The sequence below is a fragment of the Dermacentor andersoni genome, chromosome 4 (assembly GCF_023375885.2).
Source record: "Dermacentor andersoni chromosome 4, qqDerAnde1_hic_scaffold, whole genome shotgun sequence".
Taxonomy (NCBI): domain Eukaryota; kingdom Metazoa; phylum Arthropoda; class Arachnida; order Ixodida; family Ixodidae; genus Dermacentor; species Dermacentor andersoni.
Window position 1 is genome coordinate 91213169 of NC_092817.1, and position 11441 is coordinate 91224609.

General features: G+C 42.5%; 1 protein-coding gene across 1 annotated transcript; it reads right to left on the reverse strand.

Annotated features, from left to right (window-relative positions):
• Positions 1 to 450: 450 nt before the first annotated feature.
• LOC126536464 (uncharacterized) lies at positions 451 to 10596 on the reverse strand. The gene has a single exon (XM_050183427.3). The coding sequence runs from the start codon at positions 10360 to 10362 to the stop codon at positions 9730 to 9732; it is 633 nt and encodes a 210-aa protein (XP_050039384.1). The 5' UTR covers positions 10363 to 10596; the 3' UTR covers positions 451 to 9729.
• Positions 10597 to 11441: the final 845 nt, after the last annotated feature.

Genomic DNA, 11441 nt, shown 5'->3' on the forward strand with positions numbered 1-11441 from the left:
GCAGTCGGCATAACCAGGCTGATGATGATTATGATGATGATGATGAAGGGTGCCGGTGGGGAAGGAGGAAGATACGAAGGAGAAGTAGACACCCACTAAATCGCGCGAGCCAGGCCGCTAGCAACGCCTAAGTAAGTGAACGTTACTAGGTGATCGGGGTTTTCGAAAATTTCGTCCCGTAAAGCTTCCATACGGCCACGTAGAAAAAAATATTGCTGTCGTCTGTATAGATATTGAAAACGGGACAGCGTAAAATGAGACGCTGTAAGTTGGCTTCGCATACGGATTTCATATCTTCGGGTAGTGCTTTTTGCATACATCTTTGCCCCATCCCGTCCTCCTCTTTCTCCCACCCCCACACACAAACACACAGTCAGAGAGACAAAAATAAAACAATGTGGCCTCGGTCTGTGTGTCCTATGAATGCGCAAGTAATGAAAATAAAGAAAGTCACACTTTCGCACATTGTTTAATGCAAAAATTGATATATACAAAATATTCAAACACTGTAAACGGTATAACAATTACATTCGCTGCTATTCCACAGTTGAGGCAGCCGTCTTTTTCTTTTTCCTCCCTCAGGCCTGCACTGCATTGCACAATACAAAGGCGGGTAATCAAAATATTTAAAAAAAATGAGTACGGGCGAGAAAAAAAAAATCATGCTTGGCACGGAGTTCGTTTTAGCTGTTGCACACTTCCCACATTTCTTGCACGAGTGATCCGCGAGGTATGACAAAACGTCAATTCCTTGCGGGCGCGTTTGTTACTGCTTTCCAGTCGCCAGTTCACATAATAGGGTGAAAAAGAATGACAACAAGGGGCCCGAGGAAGTACACAACAATGCATTTGTGCGAGAGCACCGGCCACGAAGCCACCCTTTGTTCTGTGCGACACGTGTTCTCCGCCGCCCGGCGGAACAATTCGTCACGAGCGAAAGTGGCAAGCCGCTACTTCGGCGTCTCGACACAAGTAAGGAGGCTACGCAACACCGGTCTTTCGTTTTTCTTGCCATCTTCACGCGAATGCACACAATTTCTGCCCGATAACGTGTCTAAACAATCGATGTCACAACTCGGCACAACGTGCGTCATGCGCCTAAAGCAACACGGCGGCACAGAGTTTTACAGAACGTGATACCACAGAGCTGTCCGGCACTGCGATCGTTCAACCACCGTTCGAATGACGTAAAGCAGCCCCGTGCGTAAAGGTACCGCATTTATTCGAATTTAAGGAGAAACAATAAATCAGTTTTGGTAGATAAAACTATCATTAAAATAGTCCGTTTCGTTAATGTTGCTGTAGGAAGTTGATTACTAAAAGATAAAATGAAGGCCCAACTTCAATGCCGGTATGTCAGCATGACGTCATGTACTTAATATTTTGTTTATCGACCATTGTGGCGCTGTAAGTGTAACCGAAGTTCAGTCTTTGGCTCCTTTGTAATACAATGTAGTCCATCTTTACCGATGAACAAAAACTTAATACTATGCCCAAGCAGAGAAATGGTATACTTAAATGATGGTTCCAGGCCTATATGGGGGAGTGGGTAAAGGGAAGGAAGTAGGCACCCTCAAAATGCACGTCACACTCAGCTGGCGTGGGAAATTCAAGGCGGCGTTACCCCCCCGTCCTTAGGTTTTGCGTCTTTAGTGGCTTATCACGCCTCCTATCAAGGCGAGAGTGGCTGTTATGGTATTGTAGAAAAGTGATTTACTAATACAGCTCAACTTGATTTTCGATTGAGTGTCCCTCTTTAATGGTTTGTCTTTTCCGTGCTCATGTCATGATAATGGACCAAAGTGAGAAAGCGCACTTAGATACGAAGCGAATAAAACAGCATTAACACTTCTTTTTCTCTCATGAAGATACAACTAGCGGAGTGCTTAGATTCGAGGAACTACAGTAATACCTTTGTTAGGACCGGCAAATGACAGTAACGCGGCCATACTCTTGTTGTACTGCTAACGTAGCAACACTTTCAACCACCAGTGTGCCTCATTCCATTGTCGTTTTGTAGGAACAGAGCTACACGGTGATGCTAAGTGCATTTCGAAGTAATAAAATTGTGGGGTTTAACGTCCCAAAACTGCGCGGTGGGCTGCGAAGGTCGCTGTTAGTTGAGGGTTCCGCGTTAATTTTGACCACCTGGGATTCATCGTAATTTTGGTAACAGCGCAAAAGCAACATGGACCTTGCTTGCTACCTACGGGTCTTTGACGTGCTCCTAAATTGAAGCACACAAACGTTACTGCATTGTGCCCCTATCGAAATGCGGCCGCCATGACCGGGACCCTACCCGCATCCTCATGCTCAACAGCAGAACGCCATGTATGGGCTGCATGATCCTCCGTGGAGGGCTCGAAGCTAATAGCGACGACGTTTAGGAACAAAATAAAACACTAGGAAAGTTCACTACTCTCTTAGGAAATTTCACACCCAGATTGCTGTCCAATATTTTTTTTTCTTCATTTTAGAAGTTATCCTGTGCTAGGCAGAGAGAAATACCGCGACTTCACTGACATGGTCAGCAGCAGAAGAGAGATGATGTCCAAAATTCAGAGAGGCAATTTGCAAACAAAAGCTTCAATCCATACGACGTTCTTTTTTTTTTCCAACTTGATCGAACCTCTGCACTTTGACGATGGATGAGGGAGTGAAAAGGATGGTTTAGCTTTGTTGATATTTAAGAATAAGCTGTAACAATAATTGTGAATTAGTATTAAAATGATCATTCACAACTAACATTCGGCCGTTAACGGCAATTTCCGCTAGTCTTATTAAGAATTCCCCAACTCATCGACCGCGAATGACAGTAATGTAGAGTAAAAATTACGCTAAATTGCACTTGAAGTAACGCTAAATCTGCCAACCCGACAGGGGTACTGTTTTACATCAAGTTTCGAATCTCTTGCAGAATAACAACTATGTTCGACTATGTTCGCACGACTATGTCACATTGACACTGCTGTCTGTTTGTTTCTCGTGGTGTGTTCCTGTTCCTATAAGTAGCACCGAAAAGAGAGAGAGAGAATCCTGTGAGTCAGGTTTGAAACTAGAACAGGGAGTATTTTTTGCACACTGCCACCACTGGGCTTTAAACTCAGGACTATGAATGTGGTTGCGACCTGTCATGCTTGGGTTGGGCTAACTTTGAATAAAATAGAATAGTATCGTTTCGAATCGAAGCTTGATATGCGATTCCTTCACATATTTGGCTATAGCCAGATAGTCAGGGCTACTACTTTGGAGCATGCTAGTTGGTAAAAGTAATTCTGCCTGTGTTGGCTAAAAACTTCAGATACTCCGCTAATTCTCGTATTCTCTTTCTCTCTCTTTCTCCCTCTCTTTTTGTTCAATACGAGGTCTATGTTAAGGGCAAATATTCGTACAGGTATTCTGAGAGTCATCTCAACAATGCATCCAGATTTATTATCTCGGCTGAACAGTTTGTGTCTCTTGGTCAAGCTAACCATATTCGGCTCACTAACAACGTATGATGTTGTAGTTCTAAGACAAAAACTATCACTTTCAAGACTAGATAACTATAAAATCAACCTATACTTAATGTACACATGGCTATGTGTCACGGCTTTTCTTATATTAGTGTCATGGTGATATTAACATAAATTGCGAGCAATCTGAATTTTTGCATACAGATTGGCTCCCAGGTGAAGTGACTTGCCAACTGTTGTTGCCTCAGAACATGGCTCGTGCCCTCTTGCAAATTACGTTGCGAGTATTGAGACATAAAATTTCATTTTTCAGCCTTTTGTTCCTTTTCATCCTTGCCTCATTTTAAAACACGGTGCAAAAATGTATATTAGACATTCTGTTCAATACTATAATGCAACATTTTTTAACATTTGGTTCATATTCCACTTATGCATTAGTGCATCAGGTGGTTTGTTGTTTAGACTGTACTATCTTCGGGATCATCCCACATTTTTGGCTGTACGACATTTGGAATCGGCCCATATTTTTCGTTAGGTAAACTCACACTTCAATTTCCGTATTTAGGCACGTCGAGTTTGGACGAGCACATCCGCGTTTAATTTTGGCCCTTTTGCGCTAAATAAACATTATTACTGCTCCGCACATAAGTCACGCTAACCTGCTGCATCTATTTCGTCCCAAGCTTCATTTTGGCGTGTTTTGTAGTGGTGGTTGTTGTTGTTGTCATTGTTCTATGTGCACTAGAAGGCCTCAAATTTTTTAACTTGACGAGACAAAAGCAGTCAGATACATAGTTCCCACAAACCCCAAATCAATCTGAAGTCTCCAACAAAGACCTTGTCTTCGAAAGGAACATTTGCCACAGGTAGTTTGCAACGAACTGAACAGTAATCGTCATACCTGCCAGACTGTCTCATTAAAGTTAATACACAATGCCGCAAGGATGCTCAAAGCCAAGCACCCTTTATCATTTCCACGGTGGTTGAACTTCCATGCTGGAGCTGTGAGTATATATATATATACCAGTAGACTACCCATGAGAACTAGTATTTCCCATCTAATAATTTTCCTTCAGTGACTTTATATAAAACTATAAGCACATTACTCCATCACACTAAAAGGACACTAAAGGAAAATCTAAATCAGGCATGACCAATCATTAGTTTGTTTGTCAGCATAGTAAAATCACAGTATGATGGCCAAAATTATGATGCATGGTTCACACTGCATGGTGTGCAAGACCTCACAATATTCTTGCAATATTGAACCTGCATTGTTGCAAGATGGAAAAAATAAAAGCCCCCCCCTCCCACAAGGTTTCCGGTACATGTTTTAAAACATATTCAAAGTATAGACTTAACTAGCATCTGTCAGTTGCTGCCAAGGTTTCTTGTGTCACACAATGCTGCTTCAGGAATTTAAAATTAGCCCTAGCATTTGTTGTTCATTTTCACGGTTTCTTTGCTTACCAAACCTCTGCTCTTGGTAAAACCAACATGTTTGCTGTTTCTGAAAATATAGCAATCAATCTTGACATTTCTGCCTTGAGTGTCTCTTTAAGGTGGTGGTTAGAGCCAACACAACTTTATCACTATGAAACTAACATATAAAGAGTGAGCCCACGCTACCACTGAAATTTACAGAATACAAAACAACAATGGTTGCATGACACAGTAACGATACAAGTACCAAGAAAGCACTATCGGTGAAATAATGAGCTGCAATCTTAGAACCATTTGATAGCTGCCTGCCAGGAAAAATACCATCAACAGTTGGCAGTACTAAGAAAGGACCTGAAATCTGTGGCACTAACCAGGAAATGCCAGTGCTATTCTAAAGATATAGAGATTTAATGGCTGCTCTATAAATTCCTTAAAAATTGCAATATGTAAAGTCTCATGACTGCACCATCAATGCACTAAATTAATGTAGCAGCTTTATAAATCTACAATGCTTACAGCTTATATAAGCCACGGTCTTTGGTACATATACCATGACTGGAAAAATAGTTTCACAACACATGACATAAAAAAAAGCCAGTTCCATGCCCAAAAAAAGTTAAGTTTAGTAAAACTATGGGCATAATTTTATAACTTCAGCGATACTTTTACACATGTATGAAGGCACCAAGTTGTTGCTGCAATAGATTTCTTGCAAAGCTTACAAGGACCATAACTTCCCAAATTCTATGTGAGAAATAGAATATGTTAAGTAAACAAAGAAATCAGTCAGCCAACTTGCGTCTCTTGGGCATAACACAGCTGCTCACAGAAGTTATTAGAACATAGAAGTCAAGGAAATAAAACGATCAATTTCACCTCAAGTGCGAGGCAGTGATAGTAACTGCTAGTGCAATATTACATTAGCTACCACAAACATCTGCAGTGGTGTGTGAACTTTCTGAACATCACTGGCGGGCCTCATTTGTAGACAGCTCAACCAGTGCTAAGACACATAGTTTAGGCTTGGTTTATGACCATGACAACAGAGAGCTGGGTGGCTTCAGCTTGAGCAAAGGCACATACTGGCACAGCATACGCAGTGAACTGGCCATAAACCTATTATGTAGCAGCCTGCTTTATAACTGCTATCGTGTACAATCGCTGTTGCTGAAGTTTATTTGATACTATCTGACAAAATATTTCTAAACAAAGTGCAAGAAAAAAACGAGGATTTGCTGCAGTGATGAAGGATTTATTCATCAGCGAGCTTCTTTTAGCCAATTTTCACTAATGTGAATAACAAAAACCTCAATATAGGTCTTTTGTGCTCAAGATATAGATTAAAGTCGCTCATTTGGCAAAGCACAGCATTGATGTGGCAAATACATCTCCACAGGTTACTACAATAGGTCACTTTAATATTGGTTTACTTAAGGCACAAATTCATATCCAGAATTGAGTGGTGCACTGTATAAGTTGCACACATATTCAGTCAGTCCTCTCATGCAGTGTCTGCATGATGTCATATATTTTTTCTGGTTTCCATGTTCTAAAAATTCTGTCAGCAGCTCTATATGTAGGTAGATTCATCATCATTAGAGACTCATTCCATTGAGCAGATTTGCATGTATACAGTGTGATAACAGAGGAGTGATGGGGTATCCTGTAAATGTCCACCTAGTGAACTGTCCATTTCAGCTGCCACTGACTGGCCAGAGCTGAGCCCATGACAAGAAAACTCACTGTGGGTGCCTGTTTCCTTCTCCCTGGAACCCTAGCCCAGCCAATCAGCACTTCAACAGCAGCCAAAATGAACATGTACGCTAAGTGGACATTTATAGAATACCCCCCAGTAGTAGTAACAATGTTCACCAAGGCACAGTATCATTTAGGCACATTACGGTGTACATAAAACACACAATACACTTACACTAGAATATTTCAAAGCTTCCTCAAATGACAGGCCGGAAAAAACTCGCCTCCTGCCACCGATAGTCAAAATGTACAGCCACGAAGAGTCACTGAAGCATCTCCTGCTTACTTGATCAAAGTTTTCAATTAAAGCAAGACCCTCACCTAAACTCTACCCTGCGCCCTTGATTTTCCCATAGAAATGAAACCAACTTCAGTACCACTCAGTTTCTTCTCTTTTCTTTAGAACAGCATCAGATGAAAAGAAGAAAAAGAAATAGCAAGGTTAGCACCCATTCTTTAGTAATTGGATAATCTTTCACCAAAGAGTTTACTGCACCATTCAACCTACTTGAAAAAGCCCCATAAGTAATTGTGTTTAAAATAGTGCATTTTATATGCCAAAGCCACAGCGTGACAATGGTGGATGCTTTATTAAATGGCTATAATAAAATTTAACCCATAAGAAGTCAAAAGTGTGCTGAATTCTCACTACGCAGGCTTGCCTAAATTTTGTCATCTTGACCAGTTATGTGGCCAGGGATCGAACAGCTGACCTCATGCACCGCAGCAAGAGATACAGATCACTACATGTGGTGCTCAGGACTAGGACAAGTCGACACTCGTGGTTAGCAAAACATGTGCCTGCTAGTAACACAGCTGCCACTTGCTTAACAACAGCAAACACAATACATGCAGGCAGCACTGCAATGGTAGTTATGATGTAAAACCAGGACACATAATTGAGCTCGGGAGTGTTCTGGTGTGTTCAGTTATTAATTGTTCAAAAAGTCATAACTTTCACTACCACAAATGGCACTCCAAGTATTTACACTTTCCTGCATTTATTCTATCAATTTAAAAATAAAATTTTATGCACATTGCCTGCTCTGTATACTGAAGTTCTCGCCAATATACTTTGTCAGTAAATATTACAACAAAATTGCATTTTTTTGTCTACATCGCTCAAGTGAACACTTGAAATCATGGTTTGCCTCGTTTGCCGAAACATTTAGTTGCTGGCAGGTGGCCATAACCAGTCGTCTCAGTAGCAGCTTTAGTCTCCAATCATGAAGTGCACATATAACGGTAGGCTTCTTTTTTATTTGCTGATGAACTAGACATTCAAGGTGCAAAATGTCTTACTGAATGATGCTGGCCTAAAAGTGCCATTTGTTGCCAAATTTGAGCCTAGACAGAGCAACTGTAAGCACAAGGTTTTCTAATAAAGGTGCTAGAAAAAAAAGTGCAAGTCACTGTACAGGTCACCACTCCATGAGGAGTGCGCCTGAAAGGCACTCAGGTTTTTTTAAAAAGGCTTTTTCACAAAAATTGGGCACCTAAAGCTGCATTTAAGGCATGGTTTAACGCAGCTGCTTGCAGTCAGCAGAGGACACGTGTAAAGAACTGCAAGAGTGGATATCTAAGAAAGAATACATCATGAAAATGGACTTTACCCTCAAACCTATCAAAGGAGATTTCTCCCCTGTAGAACACTACAAGGAAAACACTCCCCACATGACAAAGATCATGTGGCTTAGGGCAGTACTGTAATCTAAAGCTGCCACAACTTAATTTAGGCACTAGATAGATCTTTTCTAAAGACGGGCTTTGAAGTGTTTGTGCCACAGATAGCCAGAGGAAGCACTAGACGTTATCACAAACGGATGGCTGAGTTTGGGTGCTTGTTTTGCAGTATCTGCATGTGCACTTATCACACAGAGATTGTGACTAAAAGCACAGAGAAAATGCTATACTGCTGTGTTATAAAGCAACAGCCAAAAGGGGCACAGTATGCTTTGAGACTCATACCTATTGGCGTGCCTTCAAGCACAGATGAACACTGGCTGAGACTTCTCACAATTCAACATATGTCACCACAGATGTCACCATGCAAGCATCCTGGCTGGCCCCAGTGCAGTTGCAATAGTCACCAAGATAAAAATGTAATTCAAAATATTACTTTTCAGCACAATAAATATATAGAACATTTCTATCAGTGACACATTCTTCATGCTTTACGCTCAACCATGTCACTACCAGTGCGGTATTGGTGGCAACACTCTGCACTTATATAAGCATTAGTCTTGGACATGTGGTGGCTTTTCTACCAGAAATATAAAAAGTTTCAGTTCTGCTCAATATTGCAACAATGTAGCCAGTACTGTTTAACAATACATCTGAAGGTTGATTTTTCAAGGGATGGGGTTGACATATATATTCAAAAACCAAGCAAGTCATGTTTTATTATCTGGACAGGACAATTTTATGCCCCTTTACTACCATCTCCGATTGCACGTAAATATGCCTCTATAGCTGCAATGCATTATTGCTTCACAATTTTTTTTAAATGTCAGCAATTGCTGTCACATTCATAATAAGGTTTCTGAATACATACATATATATATACATTTTTTTTTTATTTCTTGTGATGGTAGAATGTTGCTTCATTGCTGACATTGGCTGTGTGCCCAAGTACGTATGCCTCAGCTACTTCACTGCATTGTCACCGCAAGTGACATTCTGCAGCAGCAGTCTTCCAACAATTATAGAATTGCTGGGAGCCCGTCAACAACAATATTGACACTACAGGAGCTTGACAACTAAAAGGCACACTAGGTTTGAGCGAAGGTAAGAAATTAACAAGTATGATGCTGCGGAAGTCGTACAGAAGATGAAACACTGAGTCACCTGTAGGCGGATAGCAACGCTAGTTTGGGCCATTTCCGACCTGCTTTCTTTCAAACCACCGAAACACCAACTAGCGCAAGCTTCGTTACAAATCACATTCAATTTCGCGACAGCCTCACCTGACTTCACTGACCACAGAGGCGCTGAAAGCTCTCTACTGCGACACACAACAAGATCATACTCACATTTCCACTCAATTGACAGTGTCAGGTGCGAAACACAGCAATAGTCAAACAGGTGCGGCGGCGTCAGACGTCGACGCCACTGAGCTTGAGTCGTTTTCGGCACCACACGGCGAAGCTGCCTTGGTCGGTTCGAACTCGGCGTCGAGAAGCGCGATTTGCCGGGCAACAGCCTCGTACCTGAGTTTAGACTCGATCAGCTGCGTGTCGAGCAGCGACATCTCACCGTCCTCTTTGCCGTCGCCTTCCTCCTGTTGACTCTCCATTCTGACGAGTGACACCTCCTGGCTCGCCTGGCGAAGTTCAGTCTCCTCGCGGCCCAAGTTCTCCCCGAGCGCGTTGATGCGGTTGCGCAGCGCCGACACTTCGCCCTCGGCACGCTTAAGCTGCACGTTGGTAATGTTGTGTAGCTCGTTGGCAATCAACCTGAAGCGCATCAGTGTGCTGGACGAGAACACCGAGCCGCCGAACGCCAACCCCGGGTAACCGGCGCTGGGCTGCCGAGCATTGCGTCGGTTGCGCTCGGCGATCACTTGCTCCGTTTGCACGCTCGAGCAGCGCAATCGCTCGAGTTCGTCAGCGTCCGGGTCCAAGTCGCCGTCAGCCGGCGATCGGCTGGCTCTTTCCGAGCCCTCGACCGTCGGCCGTTCCGCGGACAGTCGTTCCGACCGCTTACTCATCGTCGTCGTCTGAGAAGATCTTCGAGCCGCATTAGCTTTGCTGTTGAACGCTGTCACGACGCTGTCCAGTAAGGCACACGATAAACAAGCTTAACTCGACCTCGACGGACGTTGCTCATTGCACGCATCGTCGTCCCCTTATTTGGGACATTCCTTCGCCCTGCTGAGAAACGATAACACAGGCAAAGGAACTCGGCAGCGAAAGCTAAAAAGAAAGCGATTGGAGCGGCTTTGGACCGGCTTGAAACATGGCCAATGGCTTCTTTGTCGAGTGTGGTGGCCAGACTACTTTAACAATTTCGTCAGACGAAACAGGCATTTTTGTTTTCGGTTTCTCGTTCCAACGAGCGGCCGTGCTCATTCACTTGCGCAGATCGATGTCACAACAAGAATTTGTGAGTGAACGCTAAAAGTAAAAATAAGAATGAAAAGACTACGTATTCCTGAGCACAGCTAATCGAAATATGTGGTTTGGCCTAGAATAGAATGTACTAGAAGAGAAACTTGGGCGAGTTGATGGTGATCCATGTTTCGGAAATTTAACAGCGCAAAACAGACAAGAAAGAAGGAAAAGAAGAACACGACAGCTTTATATATTGATAGGGAAGGGGAAAGGTGCATCAGTGCACCGTGTGTCACTCTTAGTAAAAAAGAATTGAGATATTTGGAAGAAAGTGTTTCACGGTAGGTTGTTGTTAAGTTTGATAAGAAGTTTTCTATTGAGTTTATGGTATTTTATGTTTTTACGCACTGGTTTTGTCCACGTAATGACGCACTGATGTTTTCCACGCGTGTTTCGACAAGTAACCAGGATGGCTGCAAATTTGCTTGAACAATCGCTTAGTTGTTGACATGTTGGCCTGTGTATATAAATGTGACTTTCCTCAAAATAAACTTCAGTTGTGAGTCAGCGCCAGTGTCGTGTTTTTCTTTTCTTTCGTCCTTGTCTGTTCTGCGCTGTTAAATTTCCGAAACATGTACTAGAATGCTCTAGTACACTCTAGTCTAGATAACAAGTTAATATGCATTGAACCCCGGCTATACTGGACGAAGGTAATGTGAATTTCATTCGTAGCCAT